The following is a 25379-nucleotide window of genomic DNA, read 5'->3' on the forward strand; positions in this document are numbered from 1 at the left end:
GCGTTTTTATGGAGGAAAAACGCTAAGGCGCCCGTGTGCTGTGCGATGTCAGCTCACGTTAAAGATCCCCAGGTGGTCGAAATTATTCCGGAGCCCTCCACTACGGCACCTCTCTCTTCCTTTCTTCTTTCACTCCCTCCTTTATCCCTTCCCTTACGGCGCGGTTCAGGTGTCCAACGATATTTGAGACAGATACTGCGCCATTTCCTTTCCCCCAATACAAATTATTATTATTATTATTATTATTATTATTATTATTATTATTATTATTATTATTATTATTATTATTATTATTATTATTATTATTATTATTATTATTATTATTATTATTATTGCTCGTGTTTCAGCTGCAGAGAGGAGGGTCTTACGCCGCCATTTTGAAAGTACGCTAATGGCGCGAGTACCGACTTCATCTCGCACCTTCGTGGGTAGCAGGCTTGCCGCACGCTCCGCAGCACAGGTAACCTCCTTCTTGACAGGTGACCGGTCTGTGTGGAAGTTAAAGCTGCGGCAGAGGACAGATCTTTCGGTTGCGCTTGGCTTGTAGGAGAGGTTGAGTAGAAGCTCTTACACAGCGAAAGCTCTACTTCACGACCAAAGCTGAAAAAGCCGGGCCATCGCTGAAGCGCTGACCTTGAACAAATAAATAAATAAATAAATAAATAAATAAATAAATAAATAAATAAATAAATAAATAAATATTACGACGCCAACAGATCAGCTTCGCTGGCCACTGCGCGAGAGCACTACGCTATCGCTGCAGTTTTTTTTTCTTTATTGCATGGAAATAGTGCCGAAAAGAAAAGTCTAAGCCCGCTTACGCCACAAAACACCAGGCCACCTCACCCCTGCATGAACCCTCCTTCAAAACCATCAAAAGTCTGGGAGGAACACACATGCATCCAGATAGGGGAGCCATCTAGGCGGCTCTTCCAGGGCAGCATATACTGCCCGCACCAAGGCGCATTTTTCACGAAATAAAGATATCGACGACCGTGGTGATTCGGCGTGGCGGTTCATCATGCGGCTCTTCCAGAGATTAAATAGTCTCAGCAACGTAAATAGATCATATGGCACAACACGGTTTTTCTCCACAGGCAAAAAACGGATACTGTAGGGTGTTATGTCAATGTCCTTCTTAATTGTTCGTTGTAAAATGTCCCAGAAGAATATAGCATCAATGCACAGAATAAAACAATGGTCAATTGTCTCTGGTGTACTGCAGAGGCGGCAGTTCAGCGACCATGGCGCAAGCATCTTCACAGGCAGCGTAGATGTGTGCAGTTTAAAGAAGAATGTTTTTGCAGCAGAATAAATGCACATTCGCCTAGCACGTTTTAAAACACTGGTGTCAAGGAACTCCAGAAAAGGTTGCCGATACAACGGTACAGGGAACAAATACTTTGTAAGTGAATGAGTCATCTGCAACACGCTCTCGGGCTGTGCACTGCACGTCGTCGTTTTCATCAACTTCCATCAGCGGCGCGAACAGATCATATCAGCTTAACTTCGATCAGAGTCCAGCCTGAGTCTAATGTCGTCGCCAGACGTGCCGACGACCCAGCAATGAGCCAACTAGACTAAACACATGTTTTCTCAAGTCTACTCGGTTTAACAACGTTAGAACCCTACCCCCCCCCCCCCTTTTTTTTTCGTCCCGTTTTCTTCCGGCTGGAGCGCATCAATCTTTTCTTACCACGCCTTGCACTGCCGTTCCGTCGCACTTGTCGTGTAGTTGGCGTGCAGTTGTATGTCCGGAAACCGCTCTTCAGCAACGTCCTCGAGTTGCCTCCATGCAAAAAACGCTTCGGTCTCAAGACGCTTCATCTTCTGAGAGCATTTCTGGACACGTGCCAGTAACAGTTGTTTTTTTTCGGCTTGTTGGACGATCTGGCGGTGCTACACGATGTGGACGAAAGGCTTTGTGATTTGGTAAGGTTTACGGGTGTTTAACGTCCCAAAGCGACTCAGGCTATGAGAGACGCCGTAATGGAGGGCTCCTGAAATTTCGACCACCTGGGGTTCTTTAAGCCCTGATATCGCACAGCACACAGGCCCCTAGAATTTCGCCTTCACCGTAATTCGACCACCGCGGTCGGGAACGAACCCACGTCTTTCGGGTCAGCAGCCGAACGCCGTAACCACTGAGCCACCGCGGCGGCCGGACGAAAAGCTTTAGGCGGAGGGACCTGGGTACCAGGTTTTCCCACTTGCTTATGAGGTTGAAGTCAAGGTTGGGTTTGAATGCGGGGACTATCTAGGTTAGCACGTCTTGTCCTTAAGCGCTCCGGTATAGTTCGTGTAGTCGAGAGTTCGACTACATGAGCTCTTGTTCACAATGAGCGGGAGAGAAGCGGTGGCGAATTTATCCGCGAAGAATATGACGTAAGGAACTGGCGTATATGCTTAGCATGGGGCTTTCGGTCTTGTTCAACGTTGCTTGCGTGGTCTGGATTTATAAGGATTCGAACAGAAGGTGCGTCATCGGGTTCCTTTCTGTGGATAAGATGAAGGCGTTGCCCCGGTCAGTTTGGTGGCCAGTGTCGCGTGTGTAGCCAACGAGTGCATTACTGACGCGCGTGTCGTTTTCCACATCCCATTGAGGATCTTTTATGCGCCTCGAGAATTTTCCTGTCTCACTGATATAGGCATGACTGCAGAGCAGGCAAGGGCACCGGAGTAGCAACAGCAACATGGCCTACATTCCGTCTCTCGGCACTTCGCAGGCGTTCCTGACGTCTTTTCTGCTCTGGTCAGCGCTTGCTACTGCCCCTTCACCAAGCCGTTCAGATTGTGTGGCATCGCCGAATCACCCCGCCGGTCCCGATATCTACGCCCCGCTGCATCCACCCAGACAGATGCGTCCATCCTACGGCGCATATACGTCACCTACGATGACGTCGACACCCGGCGCCTATTTAAATTCCTGGCCGTGCGACACCGCCTTCACTGGGCACCGGAGCAGCAACAGCAACATGGCCTACATTCCGTCTCTCGGCACTTCGCAGGTATGTAAGCCCTTTTCTTTGTACGCTAAAAGATGCGATGATATCTTCTTGTTGCTGCTCCCGTGCCCACAAGTCTTTTTTGAAATTATTTGCGAGTGTTTTCATATTTCCGTGCTCTCACTTTGCTGTGGCGACATCGAATCCAATCCTGGACCTAACACCCGTTCAGAATCTCACCTTGAAACCCTGACATTACCCCATGAACCCTAGGAACAGATGGCCGTTCTTTTCAAAATTCTTAAAAATATTCAAATGCGATCTGTTCAGTCCTCTAAGTGTCGAACAGAATTGGTTGCCGATGTTAAAGCAATCAAGGCTAGCCAAAAAAACATCGAAACTAAGATTGGCTGCATCCATGAAAGACTAGACACCCTTGAAGAAAAAAACAATGTTTTGACGACTTCGAAGAGCAGGTTGCAAATTTCCAAAAATTTTTGGAATCCTGCAACGCTCGGATTGATTCTGTAAAATCTCGCTTTAATGACCTAGAGGACAGATCGCGAAGAAATAATGTAATTTTTCACGGTTTCCCTGACTCTCGGGAATCATGGGAGGAATCTGAAGCCCTTATCGTCAACACGCTAACACGTCTTCACGTCAACTTACCTGATATGGCAATTGAACGCGCCCATCGTCTCGGTTCTTACTCGCCTAACAAATGCCGCCCCATAATTGCAAAATTCAGCCACTACAAAATAAAAGAAAAAGTGTTTTCCGTGCGTAATGAACTGAAAGGACAAGACATAGCAATATCTGATGACTACTCATCCGCCACCCGATGCGCTCGAAGTAAATTGATAGCCTTTGCAAACAGTTTGCCGCGAGCACCCTTCTTTCATCTGCGCTACAACAAATGATCCGTGAACAAGAAACTGCGCATGTACGACCATGTGAACGACAGCGTGTCAGAATGTGCCTCTCAAACAATACATGTTGATGCGCAACAGTGCACTTCATCCCCTGGCAGTGCGTAGCGAGGCGCGAGGGGCAGTGGTAGTCGTTCGTCCCCCGTATCTGTCCTGTTTACTAACATTCGAAGCCATAGACACCTGTAACATAGACACCTGTAACCCAGATATCGTTGTACTTACTGAAACTTGGCTGCGTGCGCATGTTCGTGACCACGAAATTTTCTTAACCGCTCACCACTTCTGTTTGTCGCTGCGACCGCACGATAAAAGAAGGTGGTGGTGTTCTTCTGGCTATTAACAAACACTTGCACTCTCAGCATATTACTATTACTACTAACTTGGAGATAGTATGGGCAATTATTGAAATAAATTTTCAAAAAATTATAATTGGCGCATGCTATCGTTCTCCTACTCACTCTGCCTCCTTTGTTGACGAATTACAAGATGCGATCAACATCGTGATAACGTGCCATCCTTTTTTGCCCCTGTTTTTGCTTGGCGATTTCAATATTCCAAACATCGCATGGAATAACGAACCCATTATCACACACCCTTTTTCTACGTTGGCAAAAGATTTTCTCGACTTGTGTGCATTATTCTCTTTCAGTCAACTCGTAACACAGCCTACCAGAACCACACCACATGCTGCTAATACTCTTGACCTACCGCTAACAACTCGGCCCGAATTTATTTCCAACATTAGTTATTTACCTCCCCTGAGCGATCATTCTCTTATTAATTTCAACATCAATATTTCACGGCCAAAAATCAGAAAGAAAACCAAGACCATTCGGGACTACAAGAAAGCAGATTTTGATTCCATTAACAAAGAGTTGTGTATATTTCTTGACACTTTCCTCACAGATTTCGACGACCGCAGTGTGCAAGCGAACTGGGACATGTTTGTTACTAAAACCAGTGAATTAACAGAAAAATTTATCCCTACATACACTGTTTCCTCTGACGATCATGCTCCCTGGTACAACACTCACATCAAGCGCTTATCTAACAGAAAAAAGTTTATATAAATTAGCTAAAACATTCGCTAACAGTGCAAAATGGGCAGCCTACAAACGTGCATCTAACGACTACATCACCGCCCTTAAGTATGCAAAAGATGCATTGCCATCTATGCTATCTACTGACACGAAAAAGTTTTGGCGCACCATAAACCCAAAGCATGACGACATAATAACCCTTGTCGATGACGATGAAAACGTCATCCCGCCGGCCGATTCTACATCCATCTTTAATGAGGTCTTCGCGTGCACGTTCGCGACAGGCGGCGTTGTGCACGGGGTTGTGCAGTAGGTCCAGTCATTTTAGGTATAGTGGTCTTGCGGACAGATACACTATTCACCGGTAGTCTGGGCAAGAGCGTACAAAAAAGCGGTAAATGTGTAAAAGTGAGAACGTGGCATGGCCAACTCAAGGAATTTGTCATCAGAGACCTCTATGTTTGCGATCCGCCTGTCGCCCAGACCCGCAAGGAGATCGCAGCATCAGTCGCGCTTCGCCTCTATCAGCGGTAGTGTAACTTCGCTTCTCCCAGGGCATGGGGTGAATCCCCCGTCGTCACTGCTCTGATTCCCCTCATCTAGAGCCAAGCTTATTGCGGCGCTGAACGAGTCTGAGTTTACGGGCTCCAAACAGTGGCGACTACCCAGCTCTGGAGCTGGCTTCTCCAACGCAGTTGTGAAGGATGCGCAAGCTGTTTGCACGCACACGCCGCTTTCGCCAAACGCTCTCTGGCCTACTGGCGCTTCTACTGGCAACATGTCAAACTGGGCAACCAGTCCGGCAAGGCAGTCCGTGCGTTCGGTCATCAGCGCCATTAGCCTTAATAACCACATGCTCGGCTGCTTCGCAATATTCGGCCTGCATGGTCTGATCGCTGGCCGAATTTTTCCTGGGCACGTGCGCAGGGCCCACCTCCGCTCTAGGAATCAAGGGGTGTTGGTGTGTGTCAACACCCGTGGTTGACTGCACAACGTGCGGCTCCTCGACTCTACTGATCGCTGCACCGTCTGGAGGAACCTTGTTCTCCTCCTGACTGTCCTCAATAGGCACCTAATGAATGCCGCTGCCACTATCCTCTTTAATCGCCGCATCGATCAGCGTTTGATCAGCGTCGTTCGCGATGATAGGGCATGGCTGTGGCTGTGCCGTCTTCGGCGGTACACGCGCCGCTCTGCGCCAGCGTTCCTCCTCCTCAATTCTCTTCCTCTCCTGCCGGAGCTTCTCTTCGGCTACCGCTAACTGGCGCTTGAGCTCTTGGATAATTGCGTTGCCTCGCTCCTTTTCTATGGCCCGTTCGGCCTCTGACATTTCTGCGCGCTCAGCGCCATACTCGTAGTCGTATCCACCTACCCAGTATCCACCTACCCGGCCACGGTGGCAACCGCACCACGGAGCCCAACGAGGGGATGGGACAGGAACTGCGAGCAAGTCCTGCCCACGCCAGCTGCAGACCGTAACTATAACCAAATATGGCGTAACTCAGGGTGGTTCGCCACACAAGGTTAACCCTCGCCGCTTGGAAGAAGGAAAAACCAAGAAGGGATAAGGAGACAGGAAAGTTGTGAAATAGAAGATAGGAAATTGAAAGATGAGGGGATGGGGGGACAGGAAAAGGCAACTGCCGATTTCCCCCGGTCGGGTCAGGCCGGAGGTGCCTTCTACAGGAAGTTGGAGCTAAAGCGGTGTGTTGCCTCCGCCGAGTGGCCTTAAAGATCCAAACGCTCGGCATCGGCTCAACCACCAGGATCCCCTTCAAGGGTATCCTGGTGGTTGTCGTGTCGCAGCGTCGTGTGCGAGGAAGTTCCTCGCACACGACGCTGCCACGCACGGCTAGGCGCGGGTGCTCGGGTCCGTTGTGACGCACTGCTCATCATCATCCACTCGCGCGAAATGAAGACGAGTATATGCGCACTTTCAGAGAACGTTCACGGCTAAGGGTTGCTCGAAAACGAAGTTTAAGCTTCCTTTATAAATTTTTGCCTGAAACGAATATGTGTCACCCGCCTAACCTCAGCTGTAACGATCTTCAAAAGTCCTTTATTTGGAAACGTTCAGTTTTGTCAACTGGTATTTTTGGAATATCCAAAGGACATTAAGTTCCGTCATGAGACATACACATCGCAAGTGTTCTTTGTGCGACTGTTTGTACTTTCTCTACCTTGTGTGTGTGGTTGAGTGTGTACGTGTTTGTGCGAAAGCCGAAAGGGAAACTGCACGGGCCTCTTGAATGGCATTTACAAGGCAACTGTTACTGCCACGGGCGGATAGAATAGAGTTCAAAGAAACCGAGGTAAAAGAAAAGGTGGAATGGTAGACGTGCGCCACAGCCGCCATGCGCAGAAGCGCCCCTGCCAGATGCGCAGCATGCAGCCAGATACCCCGTGCCCCCGTCCCTCATCTTTAGTTTCACATCCAAGGGCCAGTGTTTCCTGCGTCGTGTACGCACTCGTTCGCGCTCCCGGCACGCAGCCGGTGCTTCCCACGGGTTTTGTTTGAATCTCCGAGCGTTTATCCAAGCCGAGCTGTGTTTCCGCGAGGCGTCAAGTATCAGAAACATCCGGCGCATAGCGCGTGATCACCTCAGCGTCGCACCACGCCCTTTCTGTGGCCTCAGCCCTGGTCAGGAGCCGATACGTTTCGTTCGGCTCCCCGAATTTGTAGCCATGTGGCTATTCCTTGTAATAAACAAATATGTTGTACTCCATGCGTCTACAAATAACTATTGTCAGATGTCTAGAATTTTTTTTTTATGTAGCACAAAGTGCGCTATCAAGTGAGAGTCATAGGCGCCGAGTTTTCAGTCTGTCGGCGGAGGGGTGGGGGGGGGGGGGGCGTAGTTAGCACCTTCTTTCTTTTTCATTCACCCTCCACCACCCCTTCTCCGGGCTTGCTCCTTGGCCACCTAAGAGGGATAAGACGATGAATCCGTCAAGACACTTTATTTCCGGCACCGGTTTGTTTCTACTAAGCGTTCAAGATAATCTGGTAAAAAATATCTAAAAAAGAACAACCAAGTTATTAAGAGCTACAAAATGAGCTTTTTTATAGTCGCTAACGGTCTTGTAGCTTTTGACTATGGTGCATGCGATTAATCGAACGTTAAATGCAAAATATCGTGATTTCTCAGGCTGGACATATGTATTATACGTGTTACATGGTATCTTCACATGGTGTTAGCACAAGATGTAGACATGCGGAGAGGCTATATTAAAATCCCCGCCTTTAAAAGAACTGGTCCGCGAGCCACGTTCTCCCCCGACGAGTGACAAATCCAGTCTTTTAAAAACGCCGGTTTATTCCAGATACACAAAAAGCACTTTGCAAGGGCACAACATTGGACGGCAACATTGCAATCTGAATATAAACATATTTTAAACTGAAGCGTGCGACTGGAAACAGCGACATCGCTCTTGGCGACTCCCCGTCGCCCGTGTGAATGTACCAGTCCGTAGCAGATTATATGCTGCCCGCTGACCCGATCGCTCAGTCTCTGGGAGGAGGGGGGGGGGGAGCTGCCCCCCCGCGGTCGGCGCTTATGGTGACAGTATTGTCGGGATTCAGGTAGCAGCATCCCACCGCTGCCACCAGTTCTTGGTATTCAGGTAACGTGACTGGGCCGGAGAAGAGACGAGGACGATCGGAGGAAGAAAACTTGGAAAACTTTATACAAGGACTATTTACATTATGTACAAGTACGGGCAACGAGAGTGTTTCTCAGTAAAGAGAGCTTCTTAGCAGTCGGGAGTCTCTGGTATCTCTCAATAGGGGGGCTCTCTCTCGTACCAAACCAGCAGCTCCTTAAATACTCTTCGTATTCCCCAGATCCCTAGCTGGGGAATGCAGTTCGAAGAATGATGTCCAATCACACGATGGCACTGATGGTACCACCCACGGCAGGGCGGTCCTGATGTTATCTCGCAGCTCGGTCGAGGGAAAGGGAACAGGACCCGGTCACGTTGTCGTCCACGCGGCCTCCAGGTGGGCGCGCACGTGTGTCTGGACCGCGCCCATGTGGACCAGGAAGGCGCCTGCGTGACACAGGAATGCAGGCTGTCTCGTGCAGGGGTTGAAAGGTCTTGTACTGATGACCGGAACGCGGAACCTCTGTCGAAGGCGCATCTCTCGGGCAATTGTTCAACTCCAGCGTGACTGAAGAGGGCAACACTGATCTTGATTCACGTTCACAGTATTCCAGCGCAACGGCACATACCCAAAGAAAAGAAAAGAAGACGGAGAAGGACGAACACAGCGCTGACTGACAACTGTTTAATCAGAGACGTACACGCAGCTTAAATACTCTTAGACCAGCGTAAGCGCACACCGTAGTTGGTCTAAGAGTATTTAAGCTGTGTGTACGTCTCTGATTAAACAGTTGTCAGTCAGCGCTGTGTTCGTCCTTCTTCTTCTCCGTCTTCTTTTCTTTTCTTTGGCTATGTGCCGTTGCGCTGGAATACTGTGAACGTGAATCAAGAATACCAACTAGCCCAAGAACTGACTCTACTGAAACACTGATCCTGTACTTCGTCGTCTGAGGACCGGAACGAATACGTGGGGGCGCTATTATCGTCGCTGCACCCGATGACCTGTTCGAACACGTGGGGACGCTATTATCGTCACTGCTTCCGGCATTCCTGCAGCCACGTCTCCCCCAGAGGGCTCACCCACCCTCGCGGTGGCCCTCAGGGAATCCTCCCCATGCCGAACTTCGCCGAACTCCACAGCAGGAAGGAAGCGCGAGCACAACAGCTCGTAGGAATGTGTTCGAGCGGTGACGGCAGAAGCTGTGCGAGAACCCGCCGGTGGGATCCGAACCCACGACCTCCGAATTTCGCGTGCGGTGCTCTGCCAACTGAGCTACGGCGATGGCTGTCCAATATTCTGCTTTCGGGGGTATTTATGTGTGGTGTAACCGAAACATTAGCGTTCGCCAGCGCCACCCTCGTCCATTGCGGCGGACGTAGTACGTCCTGCATTACCGCGAGTACAACGTAGGAACGTGATCGAACGGTGAGGGCGGAAGCTGTGCGAGAACCCCATTATGCTGCCTATGGCATCAAGACTGCCAGAATCTAGGCTTTCGTTAGCTGCCCCTATCTCCTATGCTCCTTTCTTTCGGTGACTGTTCGCTTCCATCATGTATCTGTAAGAGTAGGTTATCAGCATATATATATACATAATACAAATTAGCGATCTGAAAGAAGGCACGTAGACAGAATGCAGGCACTTCGGTGTGTTAGCCCCACAACGTCCAATGTAGGGCTGATTGCGGCATTGCATCGGCAACCCCATTCGAGGCTTGCCGCTTTTTTTCTGCATGGAGCCCGCATTTATGTGGCGCCAGCCCTCAAGTCCACGACCAGACCGATGTAGACAGCATGCAGGCACGTGCCTTCTGCAGCCCCGCCACGGCCTATGTGGGACCTACAGCGGTTTTGTATGGGCAGCCCCTGCTGGGCTTGACGAAATTTTTCCCGCATAAAGCCTACGTCTATGCAGGTGATAACCGACAAGGTTCCGACGTGGCCAGCATGCGGGCACGCCCCACCTCGGTTGATGTCGGACCTACAGCGGTTCTTTTTTCCGCGCCCCAGTTGGGCTTGACAAGGTTTTTCCCACATAGAGCCCACATTTACGTTGCACATGCCCTCTCGTACCCTGCAAGGGACCTATGTGCGCAGCATGCGGACACGCCCCTTTTTGCAGCCTCGCCGTAGCCTGTGTGGGACCCACAGCGGTTTAGTGTAAGTGCCCCATTTCGGCTTGACGAGGTTTTTTCCATACAGAGCCTACATTTATGTTGAATCAATGTTGAATTTATGTTACATTTATGTTGCCCTCAAACGCCAACGATCGGGCCGATGTGTGCTCGAACATTAAAGTGGTGTGGGTTGGTCCTAGCAACGCCGATATGGACCCATGTAGCACCAACAGGGGCAAGCCCAATTTGGGATTGGGCTGACGTAGGTATCAGGGGGGTTGCCCAGCCACACTTGCCCAAGTGGGACCCACAGGGGCCTCATATCGTACACGATCTTGGTACGAAAGTCCTGTTATATATTAGTTTGGCGTTCACAAAGGGTACTGATCGATTTCGGTCGTCCTATGAACTTCTAACAAGAATATCTGCATATGCGTACGCTTAGATTAGATGTGGACGTCCTGTGGTTATCCGTGGCCACTCTAGTTATTTGATTCGTGGAGCGGTCATAGACCCGTCGGCAAACCCGAGCACTTTGTTTTTCTTTCTTCGTTTTGCCACTTACACACACGTGACATTCAGTCGATTTGCGAGAGGACCATGTATGCAGCCGAGGTGGAACATTGGGCTCTAAACGCTACACGTATGCGGGAGGTCGAACAGAGGACGAATGCTGTCGGGACGCTTCTCGCAAACGCGCTACAAGACGAGATTTTCAAGCCCGTGGCAACATAGTTATGACATCATAAAGCATTCATTGTATCCCCCTCCCGCACCCCTCCCCCCCCCCCCCCCAAAGAAAAGGCATGAACAACTGTCACACACCTATGCGTGAGAGCAGCATTTAAAGCAAATGCTATAATTGCAAAAGCACAATGTGGAGCAGCTAGCGCTGATCATACTCATAACCCTGGGTGTAAATACCGATAATCTTTATCTTTCAAAAAATTCTTTTCAGAATTATTCCACGCCAAATATACCTGAGTTTGCGCTCGACCCTCCCCGATTTCTTACAGAAATTTATGCACCCTAATTGCATTATCGAAAATAATTTCCAACAATATTTTTGGGGAAAAAGATTTAGATCATGTGTCAGCTCTGTGAATTTTCCAGGTGGATGCAAAACAAGGTCTGACTAAAATTGACCAACAAAAAACTTCTTCTTTTCCTGTGCTCAATATTTCTCGTGGCCAATATATATAAGCATGGTACTAATTCAGTATTATTCAGCAAAAAGCTGCCTAAAGAAAAAGTTGTATGCACAGTCGGTTAATTAGTTTCGCACAGAAAGTATCATTGTTACAATTTTTTTAACATGCGCGAATTACATCAGCAGATTAAAATGTTTATATGGCTCTCTGGGACATGTATTATTTGGCAGAAATGTTTGAACTCGAAGAAAACGGCTTAAATTTCAGAAAATAAAATATCCAGTTGCAGAAGAGTACGATTCGCCGCACTTTTCTACTAATCTGCCATGTACTAACACGTTTAAGCGTTCATGGTCCCACGCTCTGATCTTATCAGCGCTTCTCACGTGCTGTGTTTACACGAACTCAGAGCGACTTGGGCGCTGCACTCTGCCTTCTCTTGTTCCCTCCAACCTCTCGCCCAGAGCCGATACACGTGGCCCGTCTCCCGAAACGTGTAACAGCATCTTTTCCTTCCTTTTTATTATTATTTTAATAAAAACCACTTACTACTACTACTACTATTCGCCTAATACGGCAAAGTGCCGCCGCTGTGGTTGAGCGGTTATGGCGCTCAGCTACTGAGCCGAAAGACGCTGTTTCGATCCCGGCCGCGGCGGCTGCATTTCTGTGAAGGCGAAATTCTATAGAGGCCCGTGTATTGTGCGATGTCAGAGCACGTTAAAGAACCCGATGTGGACGAAATTTCCGGAGCCCTTCACTACGGCGTCTCTCATAGCATGAGTAGCTTTGGGACGTTAAACCACAATAGACAATAAACCGTAAACCTTAATAGAACAGAGTGAGCAGGTTGCAGATAAGGCAGCTGCCATGACGACATTTTCTCGAGGCAGTCCACTTAGCACTTGCCCGAAGACCTCCTCCTTCCCATCCTAATAGAGCAGGTGCAGTTCAGCCATTGTCCCAAATAATGCACTGTTGCAACGCTAAACGCACACCGTAAAAATCTTATCTCAGTTAAACCGCTGGCTTATTCGCGCTTCGACGCAGAAATGGCATACGACTTGCGTTTTCAATACCAAGTTCGGATGATATACTTTCCTTATTTAAATCCGCGTCGTCTGCAGCATAGGCGAGCCCAATAACAAGCAGATTTCGTATAGCGCGCGTTTAGCATTGAAACAGTCAGTATAGATAAAGCGTTCTTGCACTGTCATGTATTCTGTGGAGCATGTTAGGTAATATGATAAAGTTGGCTCTATGCGGCTATGCCACACGTTCAGGCGTAGTTACCTACTAAGGTCGCTCCAGTAACCTTATGGAGGATATAGTGCGCTGGACATCGACCAAGAGCCTGTAGATACACTTTCAATAAGATTACGTGAGCTTGTTGTTTTCTTTTTCACGAAGCAAAACATTTGAAGTTCATTACTTTCTGAAACAACATACAAGTTGACGACTGCAGACATGCACGAAAGTAGCCGAACAACAACAACTAAAAAGCCAAAAATTCATGTTTAATCGGGTGTGGATGACGAACGTATCTTTCAAACCGGAAGAGGCCTAGTACGTAAGGCGTGTGGGCCCTCTCGTTGGAAAGGTCGTTTTACGCTCTTTCTAATGCCATTGTTCTCTCTTGGCAAGGTCGAACGTGGAATTTCAGAATTCAAATGTCAAGATTCGAGTTAAGGTTGATGCAAACGTTCGCACGTGAGCAATAATTTTTTTTTCCCGCCATCACGGTTGTTCGTGGTTGTCTTTCCGATGAGTGTTTCTATATAGCCTTGGCGCTTCGAATGCGTATTTTTTTAGCCTTAATATGCTATATCAACAAAATAAATGCATATATAGGCGATCATATGATGTAATCTACGATGAGACACAAATCTACGTTATCAGTATTGGTTGTGCATTTCTGCGTTACATTTATCGCCTTCCGATTGCGTCTTTTAATTGGGTTTGTGGTCGCTTGTCCGTTCAGATACAGTATAAGCTTTTTGTTTCCCAGAAAAAGCTGAAAGTCGAAAAATACGACCGCATAATCCCATGCACAGCCCCACACATGTGTAGAGATGTACCATTTGTTGCAAACCGAAAGGTTTCCTAAGTAGCAACAGTCGCTTCATCTTTGAATGTGCCTAACATCTAAAAGAATAAACATAATTATAAAATTTGGCACATGATGTCTTGAAGGTGGTCAAGTGTGTACACCCGAAATTTCACTAAATTGGGCAGGCAGTTCAAAAGTGGGCTTTCTTATGTCATGTTTCCCCTTTACCTGGTCTTTGGTTACTCCGAGGTTGATTGGTTATCACGAAACACGACAAGAGAGGCAAAGAGAAAGAAAAGACAAGCAGGCAACGGGAGCAACAACCAGCTTAAATGAATCAGGAAAGTCATCTGTCGATGAGCATGCGCGCTGTAAGCATTATTCTTAAGCACGTAAATAAGCATAAAAACATATCATGACGAAGGAGGGCACCGAAGATAAACGTGAAGTGAGCCGACACATGTATGTCTTGACTTGAAGTGACCAACATGCCAAAGAAAAGCGCATCGCAAATAAATCAACAGGATGCCTAAAGAAGCCTGCTCTATGCCAAGTTGTGTAACAGACTGTTACTTATGCACGAGTCATTACTGGTTGAGATTATGCTTGAGGCGTCTAAAATCTTTGCTTTGCCGAAATGACAATTATAGTAGCGCTCAGGTTGTCTGTACTGGGCGCACACTTGTGCTCATAGTCTTTGCAATCCTTAAAATACAAGCGCGGGTGCGAGCCAGCCCCAGATTCCAGTGTCGATGCGTGTTTGCATAACCTGTTGTTAGCACAGTTACCGTTCCCGTTTGACCCATGTAAACCCGGCCACAGCTGAGAGGGATATTTCGAACGACGTCCGTCGCGCAAGTAACATTCCGATGTTCGTTGTTTTTCCCACAAAGCAGATTTTTTCGAGCAATCTTCATCACCAATTGGTTTATAGCTCTGTCAGTATTTCACCACCTTTCGATCCGACGCAGTGATTGTACTAATTTTCATGCATGCGTGAAATTGTTTATTTCAAATTTAGCAGTTATCTACGCCTGGAAAGATAATTTATTTTCTCAGTTTTGAAAGTGCTAGAAACTCACAAGCAACAGTTTTCATTACGCAGCAACAAGGATTTGGGGGAGCGCATGTGTCGACCGATCGCCATCCTTCCGCCTTCCGCCGCTTACACTTCGTTTCGTGGCTACTGGGGCGTATCTCCTTGTTCACAGCCTTTTTCATGCTCAATCGTCGCCTTTGCGACGAAAGAGCAAATTTGAAATTGCCGCGTTTTTCTCTTAACGCAACCACTTTATGCAGTTGATTACAAACCTCAAAAGATAAATAAAAATAATGCGTAAAAAAAAGACAACAAGCGAACTCACCAAAACAACGCTTGAAAGAAAAGCTACAGACCAGGGCATCATATCCGGTAGATCTCTCTTTTCCGGTCGGGAAGGAGAACAACCAAGGGGAGTTGGTGACAGCTGAGCGCTCGCGGAGGCACGTGAGAGGTGTTTCTGCGCGAGTATGACGGAGTCGGACACAGCAGGGCTCGTGCCTTCTGACCAAGAAGGCGCTGAGGAACAGGATGACGTCGTCGTCCGTCGGCTTGGAAACTGCGCCAGCGCCTTTTGCGACCCCAGAACCAGGGCACATCGTCTTATCGTGCTATTTTTCCTCTGTTTCTTAGCTTTCGGTAAGTTCATTCATTTTGTCTTGCCTGCTGGCTCGTTCGAGGAGCTGCGACATCTTCCCATGAACACCATTAATTGCTCTTCACCAGCTGGAGCAGCAATAATTGCCTGCGAAAGTTTTTATGCAGAGTTTCGGGGTGAAAAAAACTGATTTTGGAACTTTGCAGGTAGCGTTAGCAACTGCCATAGTTGATAACTGTCACATAGCTTGTGCAGCTATATACTGTGTGTGTGATTGCACGTTCTCGCGCGATTTAAGTGTATCTCCGCATTCTATCATAAATTCTGTCTTTATTCGAACTTGCGGTGTCACCATTATCTGTGTAGTGTGCAACGTCCGTGGCAAGTTTAATGAACCATCATTCATACCTTGCGTTATCAATGTGTAGTGCGTGCAACGACAAAGTTCCCGTGCACGCCATTGCCAAGAAAAAAAAAATGAAAGTGGAGCGCGGCTTAGGCCACACGGCGAAGAATGCAAAAATTTTGCGCCACCTATCTTATCCTAGGGTGGCTTTCCTTTGTTTCTCCCTTATCAGTGGTCTCGGGTCCACGGATACGTTGACAGTCCAAGTGCTTGTGCGATTTGAAGACCCTTTCCCCTGCAGGCACACCACTCTTACCAAACTGATTTATTCTGATATTGGGTCGTTTTTGCTGTGTCAAACTTAAGCTCTTATAGAAATCGTTTCTGGGAGCTATGCAGTCAGTCATAGTAATTAAATATGCAGCCTGCTCTTTGTTGTTGTTGTTGTTGTTGTTAATGTCTTTTTCTTTCTTTGTGCGCACGTGTGCAGGTAGTTACTACTGCTTCGACAACCCTGGTGCCTTGCAGAGCCAAATTGAAAATGTCATGTTTGTACGGGCTTCAGAGTTCAGCAGCTTGTACTCCTGGTATTCATGGCCAAACACAGTCCTCTGCTTTGCCGGCGGCTTTCTCATCGACCGTGTCTTCGGCATCCGTCTTGGTGCCTTTATCTTTTCATTCATTATCATCGTGGGCCAGGCAAGGCACTCCTCTCTCTTGTTCTGTTTGAGCTATGATTATGTTATGGTTATGATGATGTTATGTGGAGTTATGATTATGTTTGTAATGTTATGATTATTGAGTAGCTGCTTGCAAAAGTGGTTTTTTTTTTTGTGACCAAAAAAAAACTCATCAAAAACGAGTGTGATGGTTTATAGTTCTGAATTCCTAGATTTGCAGTGGTACCTGCTTTGTACGAGATGCTTACAGTGACGCTTTTTCATTGTTTTGATGGTTTCTAAACAGTTCATTGAAACCATTTTGCAGAGCACTGCTTCACCGAAAATCGCAATGCCATTTATAAAATTAGCAGCAGCTGCCCTGAATTTGTCAAATGCTCAGAAAGAGAATTATTTCACATTATCACTTGTGGTTATCAGTCTCAGCTCTAAAGCACACAAGCATACTGTTTTGTTAAAATAAAAGCCCTGCTTCCACGTACACCTAAACAACTCCGATACCATTTTTATTCCTGCAAATAGCCAATTTAGTCTCCTCGAGATAACTTACATAGAGGGTTTAAAAATAGCTCCGGGAGTTCCAAGCCAAACCACTTTTAACGAGGTTGGGGACAAAGCTCATTGCCTTCCGTTACTTTTGCGGACCTCACGTATACTGCTGGTACAGTTAATCCAACTTGGAGAAACTCTACCCAATCGAGACCTGCTTCGCTTAATAAAACTGAAAGTCGCTTCTTTGCTGCCATTCGGACTGTTCACACAACTGCAGACCTCCAAGCCAAGCAATTATATAATGTGCCAGCAAGTTATCCCATGCATATGCTCAGTTCACACCCAGAGCAGAGGCAAGATCCCTGGTACTCTAGTACCTCAATGAACGCCTGCTGAACTACAGACGTGCACAGATAGCGAGGTCCTGTGGAGCCGCGTGCACCAACTTTCATTTGCTCCTCGGCTGTTGAGGGCGCTCGATTGGCCTTTTCATCTACTGTGATCATCATCAGCATCTGATGTTCTGTGCGTGCACATTTAGTGCAACGCTGATTTTCTCTGCTCTCTCTTAATCAATGTAAACGTCCACAGTGACAATTTTTTCTGCTCTAAAAAAGAAAAAAAAACTTTCCTCTTGCCTCTGTCTTTTCATCGGCACAGTCACACCTAGTGTAGATCAGTGAATGATAATTACATGGATAAATCATAAACACGTCCTCATTGAGGTAAAGTGATAGAGGAGGCAATTTTTTCCATGTGGTATATATTATTGCCACCTGTACTAGTATTGCTTCTGCCCTAGTGTGCAAAAGGGGTGAACTAGGACACGCACGCTGGAGCTGTGGTATTTGTGCTGGTCTTCAATTTTGTAGGTCTTGCTTTCAACAGTGACTATAGAGATCACCTACGTGTGGGCACTAATGATGAGTGATGATTACATGGATAAATAATAAACACATCGTCTTTGAGATAAAATCATAGAGGCCATTTTTCCCGCAAGGTATATATTAGCGCCACACACTCCTGTATTGTTTTCGCCCCAGTGTGGCGAAGGGGATGAACAAGAAGATACGTGCTGGAGCTGTTCTGTTTGTGCAGGTCTTGAGATTAGCAAATTTTGTTTTCAACAGTGGCTATGGAGATAACCTGCAAGTGTGCACTAATGGCTCAATTAGTGAGTCTGAGTAATTGTGCTCTGCCACATTTGGGATCACTAGCCTCAAAACATCTTTGGCAGGTTGACTGCACAGAATAGTATCGTCTACAATGGCAGAATCTTTGGCCATTGAAAATCTTTGGCTGTCTAAAGAGACATTGCAATGGCTCATAGATGACTTCCTTCGTGTAAGTCATAATTCTATAGCAGGTTTAGACAGCAAGAAAGATTGGGACGTGAAGTGACAACGCAAGCGGTCCAGTGTGAAAGAGAAGCCATTGGAAGTGCACGGTAAATCGTTTTTGGCTGAGTTTCCTTAACCAGAGTACTGACTCATAGCTGGGTTGGTCCAGTCTACTCCAGTTTTAGCTCCACAGTTGACTTTGTTGTTAACGTTGTCGTTCATGTCCTCGGCTTTCACGCTGTCTGAATCTGCAACATGTCGGCAATATGCTCAAGCTATGCCGTTGTGCATGATGTGCAATGTTTTCTCCTAGTGTGCCCCTGTTTTTCTCATGAGCATGAGACATTTCTGCATAGCCTGAGGAGATGATAGAATGTGTCACCAAACAGCATAGCTGAAGTGGGGTTCCCTCAAGGTCCACAGGCTAAAAGGCACATGGTAGCAAAAATGCTATTAAAATTCTTTGGAGACACTGGCCTTGTGACGCAGTGACAAGAGTTATATTTTATTTAGACTGTGTGACACAAACAGAGGAATTGCTGACATTTTCGATGCAAGGCTAGCTCTACTTACCTTTAACGCCATCACCACTACCACAACTGTTTGATGCCATGAATATTCCATCATATTCAAAAAATAGTCACTATATGAAGTCTATGCATTATTGAAGCAATTATGGCAAATTATGCTCTGCCAAGAAGCCTAATTGATGTATGTGTCAAATAGATGATGAGATATCCAAAGGGTTTTTATTTTAACTCCGTAAGAACAAGAAGTTACAGTTGTGCAATCGGACTACCGGTCAAGCAGCCCCAAAGAAATGAAAGATCTAAAAAAGCAAGTTTTGCCGTTTTAGTAGGTTTTTTAATGCAGAGGCATCACTAGGATCAGTGCCACCCAATGCAGTGATGCACTTTCATATTTCACATCCACTGAAATGCCGCCACCGCTGCTGGTGTCGAACCCATGAACCACTGTTCAGCAGCTGAACACTGTAGTCACTGAGCCATTGGGGCAGCCACTCAGTGGAATGTTAAACGTGCCATCTTGTCTTCTTTAAGTGCAGTAGGCCATAGGACATGTTTATCACAGCAAAGAGAAAACTGCATAAAGGTCGTACACTTGTGTGATTATGCACTATGTAAACAGCTCGGATCACAACCACAAGTGCTCTTTCATTCAGTATCTTTTTCTTTTGTTTCTGAATGAAAGTATTTCTGATCTGGCTGCTTATTTTTGAAGGTTTGTAGATTTAAATGGTTCCGTTTAAACTATTTTTCAGGTGGTCTTTGCTATGGGAGCCTTTGTCAATCGCTTCTGGTTGATGCAGTTCGGAAGATTCATTTTCGGGTGAGCACCCTCTTATAATTTAATGTGGTGGACTTTGTGCTTGTACACACTTTGACCACACTTTGCCGAAAGGTGCGCCTGTCTGCTTGAAACATTGTGTTTTAATGAAAGCACTACTTGAAATAAGCATCATTTTGTTCTCCCTTTCTTAGATCAGCTACCGCAGTCATTACTGTGTGTAGATGTTGACATAGCCCAGGTTACCAGTACTTAACGTCTACTTATGTTTATCTGGCATCCCTTCAAGCATCCAATTCGGTTAATTTGTGAATTATTCTCTGTTATTTTTACACTTAGTGTCACATCTGCATGGATGTGGTAACTGGAACTCTTAAATCGTATTGGCTCCAAAGGCTCAGTTTTTCAGAGAAGAATGGCATTTGATCCCAAATATAGAGGTCTGCAGATTGCCATGCGATCTTTGATCAGGTAGAAAAATATGCTGCTCGAAAGTTGGTGATGGCTGGTGCCAGAGCGCTAAGTGTTTGGAAAGTGGTTGCAGATGAGGACTTCACACGTCTTTTGACTCTCAGAACACCATGACAGTAGTACAGTTAGGATTTGAAGCAAGGTGCAGCTAGTAGGGATTTGAAGCAAGGGGCAACTAGTAGAATAAGAAGTCTACTGGCAAGAGCCACATGCATTAAATCTGAACAATATAGGATGTGAACTCGGAAGGGATAAAACTGCAGCAATTTCAAGGGTTGAATAATGCCGTGAAAAGGGCAGATCAAGCAGAGATCTGGTATCCAGGTTTAGAGCGTATACTTAAGCTGTAATAATAATTACAGCTTAAGTATATACAGCGCTCTGTGTTGTGTCCTCTCTTCTCTGTCCCGTCTGTCGCGCTGTTATGGATTATCGTGAGCACCAACTCGCCCAACAAATGGTATTGTCAACTTAAGCTCTGCTGTTGGCTACTTGCAGAGATTATTGGCAGCTCCATTTAGAGCTTCATTCTGTGCAGGGTTGGCGGTGAATCTCTGGCTGTTGCCCAAAACACCTACTCGGTGGCCTGGTTCAAGGACAAGGAGCTGAACACTGTCTTCGGCCTCCAGCTTAGCATCTCGAGGCTGGTCAGTAGTTCACCTTAAGAAGACATTTGGCACATTGAAATTGTCAGTATCATCATTCTCTTTATCACAGTGCAGTCAGAGACAGCCTGACATGAAATTAAGGCCATGTCTCGGTGGCACAAGAGCATACGCAAGATTCGCCAATCTGATATTCTAAGCCATTGTACTTGTGCGCTGGTCAAAGCCCTGTCTGGCATCGTTGAAAGCTTGAAAGGGCTGTTAAGTGAAACTGAAAGCCGTGACCAGCTATAACAGTGTGCATGGTCATGGCCTAAGGATGGCTTGTGTTGTAGCGACTACAAACGGCCTGCATCAGGCTCATAGAGAAAAGAAAATAATGATAAAAGTTGCTATCACAATTATTGATTGCTATTTGTCATAACACAAATCTTGAGAGCTTTTGCCAGATTAATGCTGCTTGATATACGAACAAGTTCTGCGCTTCTTCATATTAATCTTTTTTGAGGAAGTTCACTGTGTTTTGTTCAAAAGCAGCAGTTCTTGTCATGTTCCAGAAGATTACAAGTGTAGAAGTTACTTGAAAATTCAGCATATTTTTGTTACACATTACTGCATTCAATCATGCTGACACCTCTGTCATTAATACATTGGCTGATGGCTTCAACAGATTTTCAGCAAACGCTTAGCATACCGAGTGGTGTGAATGCTCTCGTCGCATATTTCTAACGTATTGTCACCTCATGTATTAACCGATTCTTTTCCGTTACAACAACTACAAAAAGAAAATACTAACACCCCTTGGATGAACAGAGATATATTACATCTGTCATGTCGTGTCAGCAGGCTTAGAGGATTAAAGTGCTGCCATAATCCGTATACACATTGCTAGGTTCACTGAGGCAAAGGAGGAACTTCACATAAAAACCAGGTTAGCCAAAGATTCATTTCTACAGCGTGCAGCTACCAGTTTTGGTGAAAAGTAATCCCCATAAGTTCTGACGTTCCATTCTGCCTCGTGACGGCTCTTGTATGCCTTTCTGCATAAACAGTGAAGCAACTAGTGATCCATTAGTAATTTCTAATGACTTCAGAGTGTACTATCAATCAATTTTCACTTGCGACAATCATGAGTACCTTCTTTCTCTAGCACTCATCCAACTTGCTCCATTAATGATATCTCAATTAGTACAGAAGGACTGGAGCCAGTCCTGTCTCTGCGTGTTCGTCCTCGTGTCTTCGCGCCAGTTTGCATTTGTGCAGTTATGTCGCGTTACAACCAACTAGCTCAAACTAAAGTATTTCTTAAACCTCGTGCTAAATTTTGATATATAGACAAAGTGAAAGACCTGATAATATGCATGCCATACCTGTTTCTCTTTCGATATGCCTTATGGACGTCACGCTGTCTTACTCTTATTTTTTTTAAATCGCTAGCTTCCGGCATAGTCCCTTCATCCTGGAAGATGGCCAAGATGCTTCCATTACATAGGTCGGGCAATAAGCCAATATCTAACTACCAGCCGATATCATCTCTAAATCCTCATTCATGCAAAATACTAGAGCAATTAGCATACGAACACATTATTAAATTTCTTTAATGAAATAGTGAAACATCATTATTTCGAACTTCAAGGGAGTTGAAAAAAACGTCAGAATTATCCAAATGTTGAATTATACAATGGCTCCTCAAAACAGCCAAAAGCTGTCCACGTGACAGCGAAATTTCTTTGGTGGGAACCTTGGCAATTGTTATCTCCTTTTAAGATAAAAACTGCATGGCAACAGCGATTGCTCACAGTTTTGTCAAATGTTTTAATTCGCGCACGCTATCAGGACTGGCAGAAGCAGAACTGCTCGACAGTGCATGGTAAGGGTCTCCGCGACAACATGCAGGGCCTGAAACGGTAGCGCTGGAGCTTCTTCGCATGTGGCATCGCATGTGAGGAGGCTTCACCGCACAAATTGCGGACAGCATGTTACTAGTGTGGAGTTTCGACACGCTGGAAGAACAAAAATACAACGCAGACGGTAGCAAGAGAAGCACGCATTGACGTCAGAACGGCAAGAGGGCTTGGTAAAACAAACAAACAAAAAAGATCAACAAGGCAATCGTTGCAGCAAACAGTGTGTGGCATTGGCTGGCCCGCTGATATGCGCAGCAGATCGCTGCTGTCACCACGGGTTAGTGGCAAAGTTTCGAAAACAAACTACACAGCCGGACTGTCTCTCAGCCTTTTGGCAGGAACCAGCCGACTGTCAACACACATGCCTATTTACTGTGGACTATCATTAATACAGACTCGCTTAATTAAAACCTATCATTCATACTGACAGTCTGGCTCCGTTGCCATCAAGTGGTTATTCAAAAAAGGCTTATCTTAATTCTAACCTAAGGAAGTGCTCCACTGGGTGGTAAGCAAACTACCCACTATGGCAGTTGGCAGTTAAATTAATGATTGGTCTCGAGAGGTTGCTCGGGGAGAGCAGCCTGGGATTTGTACTCTTAAGGGTAGGTTAAGTGTTTTATGTTGGTAAAAGAAAAACAATGTATCCATGTCTGCAAACTGGCATGCAAAGAGGACCACCCCAGGCCACTGAAGGGACCTATTTATACTATCGCTTCATGCCCTTAAGGCTGAGCTTAAATGTCCCCTCCAGTTTTTTCGCAGTCCCCTTCAAATTTGATATCCAGGTTCGAATGTACCAATGCTGACGCCATGAATGATGGTTACAGCTGAAAAAAACACGAGAAAGAGCTCACAAGGATAGTTCAGTGCTGGTCAGAGTTACACTTCCAGTAAGTTAAATGCCACTCTAATTCAGACTCTAAAGGAGACAAAAAATTTGTTTGACCTTTGTAGTTGGAATTTAGGGAAGCCTTTTTGATATACTTATGTTTACGAGACCAAAGTGTTAGTTTAAGTAAACTGAATGTTCAAATTAAATGAGTTTGATTTCATGAGGGTCTACTATAAAGCTTTGATGGGAGCTATGTGCTGCATATGCAGTTCAGAGGCATGTGCAATAGTTTGATCAAGACCTTGTGTACATCGAGGCTAATGCTATCTCATGATGGAGGTTCCCAAGTTTGAAGCTCACTTTCTTCTTACCTGAACACTTAAAATTGCAGGGAAGCACGGCCAACTTTATGACTATGCCATTTCTGTACGCTGCTGTGGCAAAAGTATACCCTGGTGTCACGGGTCTGGGAGTGGCTCTTCTCATTGGTGAGTGCGGCTGAGTGCCTTTCAACTTGTGTTCTAACGTGGTGAGCCACTGCTTACACTCTCTCAGACAGGACTATTGTCACTGTCCAGTTTTATGCGCTGTGCCATTCTTAAAACAAGAGTGTCTATTTCCTCTCTTTTTATCTAGCTGTTGTTATTAAAGGTGCTCTAAAATGCCTTTAGAGGAGAGCACATAAACTCGGGTCAGTCACCAGGCTGTGTTGCCTGAGCCAAATGATACACTTCTACATGCAGCAGAGAATCCACAATCTCATGCGAAAGTCGGTGAGCTCTTTCCGGTAACTTTTTCATATTCATGCCCTCCTCTGGCTCGTGCATCTCCATATGTCAGTTGAACGGCTGTTTGTTAGACTATATCAAAGATTGTTCAGCTAGCATGGCCACGGCCAGTCAGCCGTGTCGATCCGTCGGGTCAGGAAGCACCGCTCATGGAGAATCCCCGCTCGCGTCTGAAGCCAGCAGTGGGGCCAAGTGGATGGGGCCAGTGGGGTAGTGTCAACCTTTGAGCCTGCAAAAAGTGGCGAGAGGAGAGGGAAAGGTGCAAACATACTGAAATTCATGTTTAGACTACAGATAACTGAGCCTCTACAAAATGCATTAAAAAGGTATTCATTGAGGCAGCATCCTTTAACACACCAGGCATACCGCAGCTTTATTGAGAGCTGCTTTCAGAGCCCCTCTAAAACCACTTTTTGCTCCATTACTATAAAAGCTATGGCCATCATGTTGCAAAGTTTGATACAATGCTCATTGTATGTTGTCCAATCTTGCTAGGCATGGTCTATAAAGGATTGTGAAACAAATGCTGTAACACTAGTCAATACATTGGCTGTACTACCATTCAAGAGCTCTTGTGATGTGATTATTCTTGCACATTTTTGAAACACTGCATAGTGCTTACTGAGTTTTGCTCTTTTGGGGTGCATTCTGGTCTGTAGAGCAAATTAAACTGGGGTATTTAGGTCCGCCTAATGTATGAATGCCCGTTGTAAACTTGGAAGCCCGCATATACCTTACTTGCTTTTTTTTTTCATATTTCGAAAACCTTTGTGAGTGCCTGTGCCCATTAGTCTGGCACTGTATGAAACATAGTGATTCCTTTAAATATCTGTATATTATTCCGGTCATTATCAACCATGCGTATGTATGGAAACAGACTGCGGAAAACTGCCTGCCGGCTTCTCCTTGCTGACTTTCTTTGTTGCTTCCAGCTGCTTCATGGTGTGTGATGTCGATGCTGTGTGCCATCGTGCTGGCTGTGCTCGACCGCAGAGCACAACGCATCATGGGACGTGATGATGCCATGACAGGTAAGTGCATTCATGCTGTAATGATTGCAGACTGGCATTAGTAAGCTGCTGAGGACAGCAATAAAAGAAAAGTGCAGTGCTCGCACACAGCTTTTGTGCCA

General features: G+C 46.1%; 1 protein-coding gene across 1 annotated transcript in view; it reads left to right on the forward strand.

Moving 5' to 3' along the window:
- Positions 1-15266: 15266 nt before the first annotated feature.
- The window catches only part of LOC144126026 (lysosomal dipeptide transporter MFSD1-like), a 27278-nt gene continuing 17165 nt past the window's right edge, over positions 15267-25379 (forward strand). The window contains exons 1-6 of the mRNA XM_077659905.1: positions 15267-15516; positions 16312-16520; positions 19616-19683; positions 20651-20759; positions 23851-23947; positions 25180-25278. Coding sequence (XP_077516031.1) covers positions 15348-15516; positions 16312-16520; positions 19616-19683; positions 20651-20759; positions 23851-23947; positions 25180-25278 — 751 coding nt within the window. The 5' untranslated portion in view covers positions 15267-15347. The remainder of the gene's footprint in view (positions 15517-16311; positions 16521-19615; positions 19684-20650; positions 20760-23850; positions 23948-25179; positions 25279-25379) is intronic.

The sequence above is a fragment of the Amblyomma americanum genome, chromosome 3 (assembly GCF_052857255.1).
Source record: "Amblyomma americanum isolate KBUSLIRL-KWMA chromosome 3, ASM5285725v1, whole genome shotgun sequence".
Lineage (NCBI taxonomy): Eukaryota > Metazoa > Arthropoda > Arachnida > Ixodida > Ixodidae > Amblyomma > Amblyomma americanum.